Source organism: Aedes aegypti, chromosome 1, assembly GCF_002204515.2.
Source record: "Aedes aegypti strain LVP_AGWG chromosome 1, AaegL5.0 Primary Assembly, whole genome shotgun sequence".
Classification (NCBI taxonomy): Eukaryota; Metazoa; Arthropoda; class Insecta; order Diptera; family Culicidae; genus Aedes; species Aedes aegypti.
The window spans coordinates 270,555,894-270,574,432 of NC_035107.1; the positions used below are offsets into that span (position 1 = coordinate 270,555,894).

At 41.1% G+C, this 18,539-nt stretch overlaps 1 protein-coding gene across 7 annotated transcripts in view; it reads left to right on the forward strand.

The window, feature by feature from the left end:
• Positions 1-285: 285 nt before the first annotated feature.
• Positions 286-18,539, forward strand: part of LOC5575790 (sodium/potassium-transporting ATPase subunit alpha) — a 223,133-nt gene continuing 204,879 nt past the window's right edge. For 4 of the 7 annotated variants that reach the window (XM_021837811.1, XM_021837810.1, XM_021837791.1 and 1 more), the window contains exons 1-2: positions 307-422; positions 748-905. Coding sequence is in view for 5 of the 7 variants with exons in the window: in XM_021837791.1 (XP_021693483.1) it covers positions 882-905 (24 nt within the window). In the remaining 2 variants the exon portion in view is untranslated. Of the gene's footprint in view, positions 906-18,539 lie in introns of all 7 variants that reach the window. The other 3 variants (XM_021837790.1, XM_021837792.1, XM_021837789.1) reach the window with 3 other exon arrangements.

Consider the following 18,539-nt stretch of genomic DNA (forward strand, 5'->3'; position numbering starts at 1 on the left):
CTCTCCTTGTTGTCCACAATAAATTCTATCAAGGTGCTCCAAATGCTTTTGCTCTCCCCGTTGAAACTCGATCTGACAGTTCAAGTAGGCGTTTGAGTGCATAGTGGTTGCCGAAGTAATGGGACCTGTTTGACGTTTCTTTCGCGGGAGATTGTTGTATGCGTGCGCGACCAGAATCAAAACGCGACCCCCCGTTCCGTATAAGCGTGTGTGTGAGCGTGCGCGAGAGCGAGAGGCGTGGAATTTTCGCTTGGGACCGCGCTGAAATCGAAGAAGAGGCAATAATTGTTTTCTTCTCGTCGTTTTTATGCTCTCATGGCAGCGAGCGTGTGAGTTGCGAGGTGCATTTGTAGAACGAAACCCTTTTTTTTTTAGGAAATCTAAAGAACTTTCCAGGGCCCTTGGTCCGGTTATTTTAACAGGTGAGGATTCGTCGAAGGGGAAAATCTGGGTTTATCCTGACCTCCGGTACGGTGGTGTGGTTTCGGGGGTTTGTGTCGCGCAATTCGGAAGGAACTGATTGTTACTTTGCGAGTGTTTGGTAATAGTTTTCTTCAGAAGAGTAACCCCTCGTCCGTGAGGTAGGCGTGAGAAGTGTAAACCCCCCGTCGTAGTTGTCATCGTTGGCGAGGACAACTTTCAATAGTAGTTGGCGGTGCGAGGTGGTTTTTTATGATAGTCATTTTTTGCAGTGTACGACGGTTGCCATCGAAGAAAAACAGTTGAATTTAGGGCTTTCTTTTCTAGGATAGTGCACGGTTTGGTGTTTTGGACCGGAGAAGCCAGTGCCGTTTATAGAGTGGTGAGCAAAACGGCTAGAATATCTCGGCACTGACCGCCTAGTGTTTGTACCGCTTGTGAGTGTGTTCTTTTTGTGTAATATGGCGAGATCGATCGATGAAGAGGTAAGTGGATTGATTTTTCATGATATTATTCCCTGTGTCCTATGGGTTCCAACGGGTTACAGAGGTTTTCAGAAAAAGCTGCTAGGGGCGAAACTATAAAAGCACCCCGCCCATAAACCGCTCAATGTGACAGTTCCAAACATTGACAACAATTGCCGACCTCTCCACAGCCTACTGTAATTGAATTCATTGCTTCGTTTACCGAAGAAGCATACTCTGATCTGTACTGCGACTTGATCAAGCCGTAGAACAGAACTTGATGAGTCAGAGAATGAGTCGCGCGTATCGCTGTGACCAACTTTCGAATGAAATTCTTGTCAACAGTAAACAAAACCGTTTCATAATCGCATTCGAGGTAACGCCCAACCAAGTGTGTGAGAGAGAATACAGAATGTAGGTATAATAGGCACCACATACATGTGCACAGAAATGTCGATCCGCTGCTCTTCTGGCTGTCTTCTTCAGCCACAAACACTTGCTGCGGCTTCTTGCTAGGGCTGAGGAAAAGCTGTTGTTGTTATTAGTCGAATCGGCATCAGACGATGTCTGTTTCTGATTCTAAAGTTTTAACCCTACTATTGATTTATCGATCACCAAGACAGATATTTTCAGCAAAACAACTCGCCTCACCGTGCAAAATGGTTGTCGCATTCCATCACGGTATTGTCAACAAAAATGTTCGTTTATTAGAGGAGATGTTTTGAAATAGCCATGCAAGGGGGGGGGGGGGGGTGGTAACGGGCCCAAAGCTGTCAAAGCTAATTAATTTTAATGATCTTTCCCTTCGCGCCGCCGTAGGGTAGAAGCGACGATGACGGTCCGGCCTGTCCTCTATATGTTCGGTAAGCTTACTCCGAACAGGCCGGTTAACCCTGACGGTTGATTACGTCAATGTAAATGATAGCCTCAGCCCGAGCCAATAATGTTGGCTTCCCTCGCCGACCCAGATGGATGCATTTGAAACTTGTCCAATTAACCTTCCGTGTTATTTATGCGACCGGAATTGGTCGGGTACAAGCTAGCTCAATTTGTAGCCAATCGTGTTCGCTTTTTTGGATGCAGTGCGCTATATTTGTTTACATTTCGCGTTGTTGTCATGCCAACGGTTGATTTTTAAGTTAGAAATTGATGTTTCAAAACAGATTTTACATGAAATCATTTGGCAACGCTGATTTTTCCGCAACTTGTTGCCAAATATTTACATTGGATGTGAAACTATGAATGATATTGCTGTTAACTAAGTCTATGTCCTTATTTCAGTGATTCTTTATCTGTTTTGTTTTACGTCCTTGAATAAAAATTGTATATTTCAATCTCATAGCTTCCCCATACTGTTTTCTGGACAAGTTTGAAAGTACACAATTTTTATTGTAAACGAAAAAGTACTGCTATAGACTAGATTAACCCTCCGAGCATGCGAGGTGTGCTGCTGTAGATACTCTACTTCTTCTTGTAATCATTTTTTTCTAAACATCTATATTTCACTGCCATGCGCTACTTGACTCGTTAATACACATACACATACTTTCTCAATGACAGTCGCGATTTGTTTGTCTCCACGGGTGTGTTTTTTATTATCTCTTTTATTACTTTACTTTTCGCTGCCAGCTCGTAGTTTATTTCTAACAGAAATCAACCACTGACCACAGTAGCATTCTTGTCCCAAGTGAAAATACCTATGAAATTCATAAAATTTACTAATTGCAAACCATATTTTAAATATTTTTTCAAACATGATAACAATTAGAATATTATCATCATTTTAAAAATTCACTATATTTAAAAAAAAATTAAAACATTTATTAAATATATAATAATTTCCATATTTACAATATCTACAATCTGTAAAAATCTATATAAATAAAAATAACATGGTGTGTGTATGTCACGAAACGATTCCAGAACGGGCCAACCAATTTACGTGATTTTTTCGCAGTTGCTTTTCTCAAGCGTTACGACGTTATTGAGTAGAATAATATTTAGGAAAAACTCACCGACAAATTTGGAGAAGATTCCCGAATTCTGTGTTGGAATCCTGAAAAAGATTCTTTCGGAGTCCCGAACAGGATTCTGTGGAGATCCCCACAAGAATTCTGTCGGAATCTTGAACAGGATCAGTTGGAATCCTGAACAGGATCAGTTGGAATCCTGAACAGGATACGGACGGAATTCTGAACAGGATTCTAATTGAATCCTGAACAGGATTCTGTCGGACTCTAACAGGATTCTGTCGGAACCCATAAAAAAGATTCTGTCGGAAGCCATGGAAACGACTGTCGGAATCGATAACATGATTCTGTTGGAATCCCGAACAGAATTCTTTCGGATTCTGTAACATGATTCTGTCGGAATCCCGAACAAGATGCTGTCGGAATCCCAGACAGGATTCTGTCGGAATACTGATCAGGATTGGGTCTGAATCTTGAACAGAATTCCGTTGGAATCCCGAACAGGGTTCAGTCGGAATATTGAACAAGATTCTGTTGGAATCCCGATCAGGGTTCTGTCGGAATTCCGAGCCGGATTCTGTCGGGATTTCTATCATGATTCTGTCGGAATCCCGAACAAGATGCTGTCGGAATCCCGAACATTATTCTGTAGGAGTCCTGAACAGGATTCGGTCTGAATCTTGAACAGGATTCGGTATAAATTTTGAACAGGATTCTGTCAGAATCCCGAACAGGGTTCTGTCGGAATCCTTAACAAGATTCTGTCGGAATTCCGAAAAGAATTCGGTCGGAATTCCGAACCGGTTTCTGTCGGAATCCCGAACAGGATTCTGTCGGAATCCCGAACCGGATTCTGTCGGAATCCCGAATAGGATTCTGTCGGAAACCCGAACAGGATTCTGTTGGAATCTCGAACAGGATTCTGTCGGAATGATGAACAGGATTCTGTAGGAATCCCGAACAGGATTCTGTAGGAATCCCGAATAGGATTCTGTAGGAATCCCGAACAGGATTCTGTTGGAATCCCGAACAGGATTCTGTTGGAATCATGAATAGAATTCGGTCCGAATCTCGAACAGGGTGCTTTCGGAATCCCGAACAGGATTTTGTTGAAATCCCCAACAGGATTCTGTCGAAATCCTGAACAGGATTTTGTTAAAATCCCCAATAGGATACTGTTGGAATCCCGAACAGGATTCTGTCGGAATCCCGAACAGGATTTTGTTGAAATCCCCAACAGGATTCTGTCGGAATCCCGAACAGGTTTCTGTTGGAATCCCGAACAGGTTTTTGCCGGAATCCCGAACAGGTTTTTGTCGGAATCCCGAACAGAATTCTGTCGGAATCTGTAACATGATTCTGTCGGAATCCCGAACAAGATGCTGTCGGAATGATGAACAGGATTCTGTCGGAATCCTGAACAGGATTCGGTCTGAATCTTGAACAGAATTCCGTCGGAATCCCGAACAGGGTTCTGTCGGAATGATGAACAAGATTCTGTTGGAATCCCACACAGGGTTTTGTCGGAATTCCGAACCGGATTCTGTCGGGATTTCTCACAAGATTCTGTCGGAATCCCGAACAAGATGCTGTCGGAATCCCGAACATTATTCTATCGGAGTCCTGAACAGGATTCGGTCTGTAACTTGAACAGGTTTCGGTCTAAATTTTGAACAGGATTCTGTCGGAATCCCGAACAGGATTCTGTCGGAATCCCGCACAGGATTCTGTCTGAATCTAGAACAGGATTCTGTCGGAATCCCGAACAGGTTTCTGTCGGAATTCCGAACAGGTTTTTGTTGGAATCCCGAACAGGATTTTGTTGAAATCCCCAACAGGATTTTGTCGGAATCCCGAACAGGATTCTGTTGGAATCCTGAACAGAATTCTATCGGAATCCCGAACAGAATTCTGTCCGAATCTTGAAAAGGATTCTGTCCGAATCTTCAAAAGGATTCTGTCCGAATCTCGAACAGAATTCTGTCCGAATCTCGAAATAGGATTCTGTGGGATTCCGACATTTTATACTGGAGGAATCGCGTTCAGGATTCTGTCGGAATTATGAACAGAATTCTGTCGGAATGCTGAACAGGATTGATGTCGGAATCCCGAACAGGATTCTGCCGGAATCCCGAACAGGATTTTGTTGAAATCCCCAACAGGATTCTGTCGGAATCCCGAACAGGATTCTGTCCTAAGCCCGAACAGGATTCTGTCGAAACCCTGAACAGGATTCTGTCGGAATCTCAAACAGAATTCTGTCCGAATCTTGAACATAATTCTGTCCGAATCTCGAACAGGATTCTTTCCGAATCTCGAACAGAATTCTGTCCGAATCTCGTACAGGATTCTGTCGGAATCCCGAACAGGATTCTGCCATAATTCCGCGCAGGATTCTGTCAGAATTCCGAAGATGATTCTGTTGGAGAATCAAGGATTCTCTCTAGATCCCAATAAGGAGTAATTCGAAATTCTCAACAGAATTCTGTAGGAATCCTGAGCAGTATTCTTTCGGAATCACCATCAGAATTCTGTCGGAATCCCGAACAGGATTCTGTCGGAATCGTGTTCAGGATTCTGTCGGAATGATAAACAGGATTGATGTCGGAATCCCAAACAGGATTCTGATATAATTCTGCACATGAGGATTCGGTTTTAATCCTCTCAAAAGGATGCTCTCGAGATCCCAATAAGGATTCCTTCGAAATCCTGAACAGGATTCTGTAGAAATCCTGAACAGGAATCTGTAGGAATCCTGAGCAGGATTCTGTCGGAATCTCCGTCAGGATTCTGTCGTGATCCCGATTAGGATTCGGTCGGAATTCCGATCAGAATTCTGTCGGAATCCCGAACAGGATTCTGTCGGAATGCTGACAAGATTCTGTTGGAATCCCTTACAAGAAACTGTAATACAGGTTTCAGCTACATTTGTTATTGCGATCTGCCGTTCAGCAGCTGATAAATCTCAGTTCGGCGTGAGTATATTCAGCATTTCACATCAGTCATTCTTGCGAAACCGACAATGCGCAATCTGTCTACACGTGAAGAGACACCGTCTGCCGTTCGAGAGCACACTACCTTCAAACCGGAGACTAACTAGAAGGGTAAATAGAAGATCACTTCGACAGAAAGCAAATACCTACAAGGTACCAACACATATACCACGTAGATTCTATATGCGACGATCGATTTCCAACCTTCGTGATCCGCTGTCTGACTGGTGTGCGCGGGTGGATGTGGTATGGTCGAGAAGATCGCAATCCATCCAGTAGCGTAACTTGAACTCAAAACTAGGGGGGCTTGAACCACTCGATGGCAAAAATCTTTTTTGCCTACTTAGGTTTACAAATTTTTATTTTCCAGAAGAGGGCAACAATTTTTCTAGGGGACTTAGACCTCCTAGCCCCCTCCCTCTTAGTTACGTCAATGAATCCTCCTCTTTTCGCCACAACCGTGTGAGCGAGAGGAGATTCTGGATGATGAGGGCCGGCTGACGGCAGGTGAAGTACAGCCTTCGTCGTCGCTCGCTCAAATCTGCGATCCACACTTCGAATATTAATAATTTATAAATTGCGAAAAACCTTAACCTCAAAATTGCACATGAGCGCTGGTAACAATAACAGCGCTAAAATGAACATCGCTTGCTTGGTAAATAATAAGCGGAACGAATGTGATGGGAGATGTGGCTTGGAAGTGGGTGAGAATAGGAAGAAAAATTAGAGATTTAAGACGTTTTGGGGTATTTAAATGTGTGGCGAAGATAGTGCGGAAAGCATGGCACGAGTTGATGGGGATTGAACGTTGTGAATATTTACATAACATCGTTGTTGTGACGCCTACCGAAACACGTTTCCCCGAGCGCTAGGCTGCTGAGACAATCGGAGGTTGCCTTTGACGTAGAATTATAGCTTCTTCCTCTTTTAATCTCGATTTGTACAATCGATCAATTCCAATCCAACTTAACCCTGAGACCCCGCAGTCGAAAGACCCTCGTCAAGTTCAGTCTCCTCTTCGAGGGGTTGCACGGCAGCGTAAATTGCCAATCAGTTTGCAAAGTAAGCAAATAATCCGACGCCGAGAAGAAACCGCACAAAACCGAGACGGAAAACAAGTTCCAGAAACCGGTTGACGGCTTGGCAACACTTCTTCCCAGTTGCGCTGCCCTCGACTAGCACCACTAGACGTTAAAGGCAACTCTTGTTTGTCTTCATTATGTTTCACCCCTTGAATCCAAAAATCCACAGTAACTTGCGAATTACTTTGTAAACAAATCGAGTGAAATGGATGGTTCAACTGCTTGATGACGTATGCAATCAATGTAAACAACTAGCAATCGAGTGCGCTATTTGTTTATCACCCAAGGTTCCGAAATTTTTAGAATAATCATTTACCCCTGATGCGGTTCGCTGTCTCTAAAAATATTGCGTCTATCAAAGTAGGTCAGTCACGACGGTCTACGCGCAGGCAGCAACGCACGCATCTCTCTCAACTCGTCGCCTGTGAGTGAGTTGTCATCACGGCCATCACTGCGTTCATCGTGACAAATCGCTTATCACCTACACGAGTAGGTAGCTGCTGTCATCTAGTAATCACTGGCGATCAGATTGCCACCGCACGATAAGAGATGGCGCCACCAGTATCGCTTCGGCGATGCCTGCTCGAGTCGGAACAGTTCTCTTGTTTTTGCAAGTTCTTCCGCCATTCAGCAGCAGCGGCGGAAGAACCTTGTAAATTGCGCAATAATCGTCTGGTCGGTGCCTGATCAGCTGCGTAAATTGGTGCATGAATCAAATTCGATTTCACGTGGCCTCGATTATCGTATGTGGCTTGCGGTTCTGCTTCTGTGCCGGCAGCCAAATTGTTTACGTTTTCCGCCGGGTTCCGTCATCGTAGTTGTTGTTGTTGTTATTGTTTGAGCTTGATAGCGATACACTTTACTGCAAATGCCCGACGGACGATTGGACGTTGGAGCGTAGAATGTGTAAAACCATATGATAGGACGGAAAAGTGGCAAACGGCAGCAAATACAACAACAAACACAACAACAACAACAAGTAAGCAGCAATAAAGTGGCAGAGAGTAGCGCAACGAAAACAAAACAAAATGCCTCAAGCGGATAGGAAGAGGCAAATCGCCGATGGTCGATCGGATCGGTTGACCGCTGACATCTGGATTTTTCCGGATTTTCTGGCATTTCTTGGTGGTACCCATTAGGTTGAGGTTCCGTAGGGCCATTCATTCAGCTGGTGGCGAAATAATTACAAACCAACGATAATTTGACCCATTGCGTGTTCTGGTAACTGACAGCTATGCGTGACACCAAGTTTTCGAAGGTTTGGTTAATGTGATCTAGCGATCGTTTGGTAATTTTTGGTATGGCTTTTAGAGACGAACTAGTGTTTTGAAATTTGAGAATTGCTGTGGATAAAGATGATTTAGCCTTAGCCTTCCTTAGCCGAGTGGTTAGAGTCCGCGGCTACAAAGCAAAGCCATGCCGGTTCCCGGTCGGTCCAGAATATTTTCATAATGGAAATTTCCTTGACTTCCCTGGGCATAGAGTATCATCGCACCTGCAGAACGATATACGAATGCGAAAATGGCAACTTTGGCAAAGGAAGCTCTCAGTTAATAACTGTGAAAGTGCACATTGAACATTAAGCTGAGATGAAGGCTCTTTCCCAGTGAGGACGTTAATGCCAAGAAGAAGAAGAAGAAGGAGAAGAAGAAGAAGGTGAAATAGGGGCTTATTTTAGAATTAAAACTAATAAATATGACTTGTTTGTGGTCACTGTCGAGCACAGTAGGCCTTTTCATGAACAGGCCCGTATATGCATTTGATTATTTGGCTTTTATTGCCATTGAAGAACTGTCAAAGTGCTTCCAGATCGGCTGATTTGAAACGTCTCGTGAAAATGCCTGTAGGCGTACATACTTCAGGATCAACTTGTTGACTCCTTTAGTATTCCATTCGATAAGCTATGCATTAAAGACAAAGTAAACAAATAGAGCCTCTCAATGTCAGATAGGTCCTTTTAAAAATTTACGCGAGAATCACTCCAGAATAGTAATTTCGATCGATTCGGCTTGAAATAGTTTTCTTAGACGACCATATGAGCGCAATGTGCCGGGAAATCCCTCAGATATTGAATAAATTTCCTACAATGATCTGATGTGCAGAACGATGAAGAGAAATCGATCGAAACTAAAAAATAATTCCAGCGTGTGCTAGATTGAAGGCGTATGTGAATCTTTTCTGCACAGAGCGCTTATCAACGACTTATTCGAGCCGAGAAACATGAAACATCGAAATATCCTTGGAAGTATCGTAGGGGAGCTTCCTGAAGTAAAACCTGCAATGATTCCTAGATGAATTCATTTCAAAAGGATCTAGAACAATCTCTGCTGCGTGGAAAATTTCTGAGAAATTCCAGGTGGAATCTCTGAAATAAATCCTGGTGAAATCCCTGGAACAATTGTTTAAGAAATTGTAGGAGAACATTTAGACAAAAATCCTGGATTATTTCATTATGGACAATTTTTTTCGTAAGAAAAAAACCTTTTAGAAACTTCCGAAAGAATAACAAGTACCAACCTATAAAATTCAATAAAACGACATGGTAAACGTAAAGTTGTAACTTAAAAGCCCGAATTAAAACGTTTCAAATTGGCACTTCGGTTGGTAAACTGTTTTGATTGAAATATTCACATGACATTGGGGGTCATGCACAAATTACGTCACGCTCCGAGGGGGGAGAGGGGGTCAAGCCAAGCGTGACAAGCCTTACAAAAATTTCCGAGGACTCATACAAAAAACGTGACAAAGGGGGGGTGGGGGGGGTCAAAAAAGTTGAAATTTAGCGTGACATAAAAATTGAAAATTGTATCGGTTTCTGTAAACCATATTATGGATCAAATTGTGACATATTACGGATCAGTGCGCAAAATCAAGAGATTTTCAACTCAATGCATCTGTATTGCATGGTTTGGCGAAAGTTAACAATGTGTCACATATTACTGCAAAAAATAGCAGTGTTAGAGCTGGAAACAAGGGTAAAATGCCCTTTTTATTGTGATACTGCACTGTAGTAACTGAGACATGAACTGTTTCCGCTCCACACCAAGTTTTCCACCCATTTTTGTCTGCTAAAATATGAAATTTTCAAACCTTGATGTTTCATTAGTTTTATCCTTAGTGCTATTGTCTGAGAATGTCGAATCTAATGCTTAAAATGGCATAAATCTACATTTTTTGGAAGTGATCCATGACCGTAGTAAACAATCATTTTCTGGTCCATATTATGGATCACTAGTTAAAAGTGCTAATATTCGGTATTTAGAATCAACAATCAAGAAAAATGTTTTCCAAAGAAGAATTCATACTAAATCGAAGCGAACGAGCATGTTTTATGCTATAACATTTGAATTTTACCACCTGTGGGAGCTTATGAATGCTGACGGCACTTCTTACAGAAAACGACCATCTATGGGTTGCGCGCGGGTGGCCATCGGTTTTTCAGTTCTGTCGCCTAAACAGTAATAGATACCATTTTGGCGTCTATGGACGAAAGTTAGAGTATGAATTGATGAAACAAAAAATACTTTTTCGCAAAATTTTCATAACACAGATGATAGGTTTTACCGCTATTTTTTAGATAATTTTCTTCATTGTGAAAAAATTTCCGGGAAATATTTTTCTTTTTATATTTTTAATGGATTTGCTTTCGATTTCACTAAAACACTTATGTTCTAAGATGCATAGTTCAGGGAAATCGTGAAAATTAATCTAGAGTTTTCCGGGAAAATAGACCACTATAATTTTTTTAGATTTCACTTTTGGTCTTATTTCAACGAGCTCTACCTCTGGTGAAAATTTCATACAAATTGGAGAAAATCCGGCCCAAACCTGTCCGATAATTCGAAAAAATGCCCTATAGCTGATTTTGCTTTTTCTTAGATGGAGCTTAAAAGGCTCCCTAAGATTCCATGAAGCACAAAATCAGAAAACTTCGATCGTTTCTTTCTTCTGCAAATTTTTAACATGTTCCACTATCTGTTACACAACATAAGAGCTCATTTTGCTCCCTTGAATGGAGCTTGTCAGGCTCCAAAAGATTTCATGATGCAATTTAAAGCAAATTTTAAAAAAATAAAACAATATATTCTACGAGCAATTTTTATAGTTCTACTATCTGTGACACAACAATAACTGATTTTGATGTTGCTCTTTATGATGGAGCTTATCAGGCTCCAGAAGATTTCACAAAGTACAAAATCAGAAAATGTCAAACAATTTGTCTTCATCAAATTCTCTTTATGTTCTACTTTCTGTTACACAAGATAAGAGCTGATTTTGATTTTGCTCTCTTGAATGGAGCTTGACAGGCTTCGGAAGCATCAAATCAGAAAATTGCTAAAAAAATTCTTCTTCTACAATATATTTACATGTTCTACCCTACTGTCCGTAATACAACAATTTAATCTTCGTACTTGCCACACGATATACGCATGCAAAAATGGTCATTGGCACAGTAAGCTCTCAGTTAATAACTGTGGAAGTGCTCATAAGAACACTAAGCTGAGAAGCAGGCTCTGTGCCAGTGGGGACGTAATGCCAGAAAGAAGAAGAAATCAGGAAATTCCAAACAATTGTTCTCTGCGAATTCATCACATGTTCTACTATCTGTAACGAATGCGGAGTAAACAAACAATTTACTTCAAATCTTACTTGATAACATTCTTTCTATTTGACAAACTCATTGTTTTAAGAGGACTCTGCTAAATTTTGTTTCTGTAGAGACCTACTCGCTCAACTCTTTTCCCAGAAAACCTACTCGCTCCAATTTTTTTTTGTATAGAGACCAACTCGCTCTAGCATATTTTTCAATGTGAGACCTTCTCGCTACACATTGTTTTTATGAAGAGACCTTCTCGCTCTACTTTTTTCTCAGGAAACCTACTTGCTTCGATTTAGTTTGTTTAGAGACCTACTTGCTCTACAATCCATTTCAATGTGAGATCTAGTCGCTACACATTACTTTATCTACTTCTATGGGATTATAGTCCTGCAAACATGTACAACAATCTCAAACAAAATTAGCGCAAAAAGGATTTGTTTCTTGAGCAGCATCCTTCATTATGGTTTGAAGAATGAGTTTTCAATATGGTTTAATAAGTGTCTACTTACATAATAGTACTAGCGTGTTTGGAACATTTCCCAAAATTTCTCCATAGTAATTTCCATATAAACCTTTATTGTATTTAGGCCACCTTTAAATCACCACCTAGCAAGCTGAAAATTTCACAGAATTTTCATCACGCAATTTCATTGGGCTATGCTCATGCACTTCGTCAGTCTTAGCCACTAGCTGTTCTGCTAGTTCGCTGTTGGAGCATAATGTCATCGAAAACGCTGCTCACTTCGACACTTCTATGGTGTCTCTGCGACTACTCGTTTTGCTAAATTGACGGTTGCAATCTCGCCGAGGCTCTGTACTGCTTTCTGTGAGACGACGTATTTTACTCTTGAGCTGGCCTCTCGTCAGAGCCCTGCTGAACATCTACTGAACTCTCATATGCACTTCGCTACTCGAGGACGACTCGTTCTCCACTGCTACTTTTCGAGCTTTTCTGGTGGACCAGTTGGATGCCGAGGTCGGTCCAGCGATTTCGGTTCTCTGGCACCTCGACGACCCAAAACTGGTTTGTAGCGATCGATGCTACTCGGGCTAGTCCCCGGTTCATTGGCGCTCTGTCGACTCAAACCGGTGATACATTACGTACTTCTCAGAGTAGTCCCCGGCGCTGGATCTATCCTCTGACGAAGATTTCCCCGGTGGCGCAAGATCTCTCGAACTGATGCTATCCGGGCAAATGCCGAGGTCGGTCCTGCGATTCCGGTAGAGGGAAACTTAAGATTCACAGGCGCCCGACGACCATTTGCCTGTGCTGCTTCGCGAATTACTCACTAGTAGAGTGTCCATCCCGGGACATCCCGGGACAAGAAATCCCGGGATTTGACAAATTTCGGGATTTCCCGTTTCCCGGGATTTTATTTCTGGCATCCCGGGAATCCCGGGATTCCCGAAATGTACGTAGAATTTGATGAAAACCACTAAATTTCAATGAAAAACAATGTCATTTTTCCTCACTATCAACCTTATTTGATAAAGTAGTAAAGCATAATGGGAAAGAAAATAAACGAACAATTATTTTCATGAAAAGACTAATTTACCAACTGGTTAGTGTTCAGACAGACCGGAATAATGATATTTTGGCCTTGTAAAGATATGCCAAGAACTCCGCCGATTCTGATTTTCCCGATGCTATTTTGATACATATGTTTTACCAAACAGATAAGTTCTATTATTATAGCAAAAAATGCGAATATATTGTTATTCTTGACGCTTGGGGTACGTTTTCCTGAAATCATTTAAAAAAGCACTTGGTTCAGTCTGTCTGAACACCGATCAAGTAAGAAACACATATTTTTATTTGTCTAGTTGTAAAGTTTTAATGCTTTTTTTTTCAACATTAGTCGTTTTTATAAGCCTATGCTGAGATAAAAAATTGGAAGTACACAAGTACAAGTCAATGAAACTTTTCCAAATCTTTCCTAGAAAAATATAAAGATGACCAAATAACGATTCATTTTTGTGAATCACGATGCAAAAATCTGCAGTGGTACTAACATGCGTTTACTTTTCATTATGGGACAATTCGACTTGGTGTTTTTCCTAATTTTACTGAACCAAAAGTGATTTCTCGTTAGTGCAGTTGAAAGATCATTAGAAGATATAATGAAAACTATAATGAAATATCAATTCAATTTTGACCAAAATGCAGATAAGACTGACTTTCGATTCACAGCAGTGAACTTCAGTCAATAATTTTCAGTAATTAACTTTAAGCATGATCTACAATACCTTCAATGATCTTTAATCGCTTCTTTTGTTTTAAAGTTTATATGACTTTTCAAATGTTTGAAGCAAATTGCTTTAAAATTGTGACTTTTGTTTTGTTTTAACCATACTTCCATTCATATGTGTTATGAAGAATTTGAAAAAATCCACAGAAAATCCGTAATTAGTCAAGCTAAGTTTTGATTATTGTTAGATTATTTCATCAGAAAAAGAAAGTCTTATCTGAAATGTGGTTTGCTATAATTAACATATTATTTTGAAAAGTTACATTATCTGTTTATTTCATTGAAAAAATATTTTATTGTTGAATTTGTACTTCCAATTCAACCGAAATGCTAGTTTTATTGAAAATTTAATAAATCCCGGGATCCCGGGATTTCCCGGGACGAGCATAGATTTTTTCCCGAATCCCGGGACGAGCAAATTGGCCGGGAAATGGACACTCTACTCACTAGACCCCGGCGGTGGACTCAGCCTACTGGACTCGACGTTGGTCGGCCAAGTGCCGGGGTTGGTTCTGCGATTCTGGTTGGAGGATGACTTCCAGTTTGCAGACGCCCCTACGACTTATTACCGATACTACGCTACGCCCGCTCTACTCGATCTATTCCCCGACGGAGGATCTAGCCTACTCTGATCGCGGCATTGGAGCTCTCTGGTCTTCACGCCATCTCCTTTGCAGCGACGACATAATATGCGTTATTCCTCTGTTCACCGCAATCCAAGTGCTTTCATGCTGGTACATGTTCTGGACGATGTTGTCCGGATTTAGGACGCTTGCGGTTTTACCCATCATCTCGCTTCGTATCGAGGGCAATCGAATATAACATGCTCCGGTGTCTCCTCGATATTTGGATAGGCCGGACAATGAGGAGATTCTGCGTGTCCGAATCTGTGCAGATATTTCCGAAGCTTCCGTGACCTGACAAAAACTGGGTCAGGAAGAATTTAATTTCATTCAACATGTCTTCTGGTCGTCCACACCGACACGTTAGGAATGAGTCTCGGAGTTATTGCACTTCTGCTGCGACTAGGCCTTTGTATCCGATCTGATGGTATTCCCCATATTCCTTCCTATGTCCTCAGCCAGAGTGATGCGGATGGGGATCATTCCGGCAATAACGCACTAGAGTGATGCAAATTTTGAAATTTTGGCTCCCCTATGCTTAAACGACGTATATAGCATCCTACCAAAGTTTGGAATGAATCGGGAGAAATTTGACTGTGCACAGGCCATTTGAAGTTTATGTGGAGATTACTATGGAAAACGCCATCCTTTTGTGTTCAGCCCTCTGTCTCTTCGTCATAATGTTTTATGGAAAAGTGAACACAATCTTCTGTTATGAAATCTTTTCAGCTACAACTTTGCCGAAGACCACATTTTGATTGGACGTCAGGATAAATTGCTATTCGTAATCATAAACTGGGTATGCATTTTGCATGCTGAACCAACTGTCCGGCAGGCAACAGTGGTGCTCCTGGTGGGTAGAATAGATCAAAGTAATCTACGCTACTATGTTCTACAGCAGAAAAGCAGTGTTGCTCTGAAAATAAGTGAATGATCATCTCAGCATGGTTAAGACTTTGTTATCAATAATAACAAATTATGTTTACGTCTCATCAAAATGTGGTCTTCGGCAAAGTTGTAGCTGGGAAGATTTCACATGAGCAGAGTGTGTTCACTTTTCCATAGATTATTATTTCGAGCAGTTAGAGGACTAAACACAAAAGCTTTGCCTTTTTCATAGTAATTTCCATATAAAATTTAAATAGCGTGTGCACAAACAAATTTCTTCCCAATCACTTCAAATTTTGGGAGAATGATTTTTATCGTAATTGACGCCGTTTAAGCATAGGGGAGCAAAAAATTCAAAATTTGCATCAGTCTAATAACGCACACTCCTACGATATAGTGCGGTAGGCCTCGTTACCCGTATAGCCATAAGCCGAAACGTTCCTGCCAGCTTCTCTCGATTGCGCCGGGACTCCGTATCTCAATACAGACGATGATACGGTTGCCAGAAGACGCTCCGTACCGATTCTTGGTCCTCCAATGTTGGTCATGATCCTAGCTACAGTGCTAGCTGTTTGCACTGCCTTTTTGCAGGCATAGTCTACGTGGCTACATTTTGTGATAAGCCAACTGCAGCTTGATTCCAGTTACAGATACTGATATCCTCCGCAGTCTCGCCGGTTATCGCACAAACGACGTCATCTGCGAACCCGACGATCTCGACTCCATTCGGCAGTGTCAAAGTGCTAGTACCGTTTTGTCTCAAATTCCGAACAGACTCAGGGGTCTATTTTGTCAATCGAGAGGATTCATGTGACTCGTCTGAAGTCATTGTCGATCAAAGTAAGCATGCATATTTCAGATGTCACCCGTCGACTCCCATAGTAATCCAGTCACATGGAGTGACAACTGTCGATAAACTCGAGTGACAGAGCCGAGTCGAGCAAAAATTTTGGTCGACAGTGACTCCAGTCCAGTCGTTTTTGGTCGACTCGACTTATAAAGTAGGGACCTCATATTCCGAACACTCGGTTTTTGTATGGCGATTGGTTTGAAATGTTTCACTGAAATATGTCATCAAATAACCAGGAAATGGCAGTCATTTGTAATTCAATTTAAACGCCTTTGAATCTATTTTATACCTCATGAATAGTGATGATTCCTTAGCTTGAGGCCAGTAAAACCAGCTTAGATAAATTGATTTGCGAAATTACTCATTTGACTACGATTTATTCGTGCTGTTCGGAATTTGAATCAAGGTGTGCGGAGTATGAGACAGAATGAAGACAGTGTTCGGTATTTGAATCAAAATTTTGTTCCATACTTTAATGTAAAAACAGTATTAAACAAGTTTAAACAAACATTTTTATCAGCACACCCAACAGCTAACGGTTAGATTTTGCGGAGAAATCAGAATTTTCACAAATATCAGCTAATCTATGCCTATCAGATACATTTGAAGTCACTGTTGGCCTTAAGTGTTCGGAGTATGAGTCAAAACGGTACATAATAATCCACAGTTTTGGACCTAGTATGGGGCCCAGATAGCCGTAGCGGTAAACGCGCAGCTATTCAGCAAGACCAAGCTGAGGGTCGTGGGTTCGAATCCCACCGGTCGAGGATCTTTTCGGGTTGGAAATTTTCTCGACTTCCCAGGGCATAGAGTATCTTCGTACCTGCCATACGATATACGCATGCAAAAATGGTCATTGGCATAGTAAGCTCTCAGTTAATAACTATGGAAGTGCTCATAAGAACACTAAGCTGAGAAGCAGGCTCTGTCCCAGTAGGGACGTAACGCCAGAAAGAAGAAAGAAGAAGATGGGGTTCTGCACTGTTTTAATTTTGCAAGAGATTTTGACGTTTACTGGTCTTGTTGTTTAATAATTTAATGAAAGAGGAAAAGAGAGAAACAGATTTTTGTGCAGAGCCTAATGGAATGTTTTTCACTGCTAGTTTTATACAAAAGTATGAAACAACATTTTGTTTCAAATGCCAAATAGTTTATACATTCGGTGTCATAATCATATAATATAATAATATAATATTTTTTCGAGCACCTTGATTCAAACACCGAAACTTATAAATAATTCGAGTCTCAAAGAATAATTTCGTAGAAGTGTGTTCGATGAAATGACGTCATAAGCATTCTGAAATTATTATTAGAACGAGTATTTATAATACTAAGTTATTCCTAGTCATGATTACTAAAGAAGTCATAATCACTCTGACAACTAACTCCATCGAACGAATTCCTCATTATTGTTGGTGACTGTTCAAATCAAAAATGAATATAATCCAACATTACAAATACTAAGGTGTCAAAACACGTCAATCAATGTATCACAAAATTTGAAGAAATGGGCTACCAAAAAGCCTGCCTCAGAAACTTTCATTCATAATGATAATGATATCACAATGTTGACCCACGGCAACGCACGAGATATCTCCACTAGTTGGGCTGTGGAATGAATAAATGTCTTGAAAGTGCGGATGCATCAATTGAGAACGTGTTGTCCGAGTTGAGTGGGAAATTGCTCTCATGTAGATGGCCGCGAGCGTAGATGTAGATAGACTAGCGACGTTCCATTGTACATATCTGAAGATTCGATGAAATATCGTCGTCGCGATAGCATTTTTGGGGTGAAATATTCTTTATCAAAGGTTCTTCAGTGACTTTTTTCTGCTTTAATTAGGGTTCTGAAGCGGTTTGTGTTAATCATGACCTCAATAAAACCGGAAAAGTTATCAGATTAGAGATGTCAAGTATAATAACCCTCGATGATACCATTCGCACACAGGTTCTTTATGTTGCAAAAGGTTTTTCAGTTACCTTTCCTGGTTTTATTGAGATTGTGAAGCTTTTATTTGTCATCATGACTACAATAAATCGAAAAAATTTGCCAGAATAGGAATATCGAATATCTAAACATTGAATAAGTAATAATTATAGGGCCCCACGATAAAAATAAACCAGTTCCATCCGTATACCACACTGATTCAGATAGGAAATATTTCAGCAAGAAAAAGGTTACTTCAAGAACAAAAAAACACCAACAACAAGCAGTCAATGTCACGTGGATCGTGTTCCTGTGGGGTATCCCCCAGAGAATGCAAATTCAGCGTGTGCGCGCGCGAATGAAAGAGATGTGGCAATACATTCCAAACACAATGATTTGACGTCTTTTTCTGCCCATTTTGCACCGGTGGCGGCGGCGTATGAATATGCGAAACTCCGAGAGCGCAGAAGGCA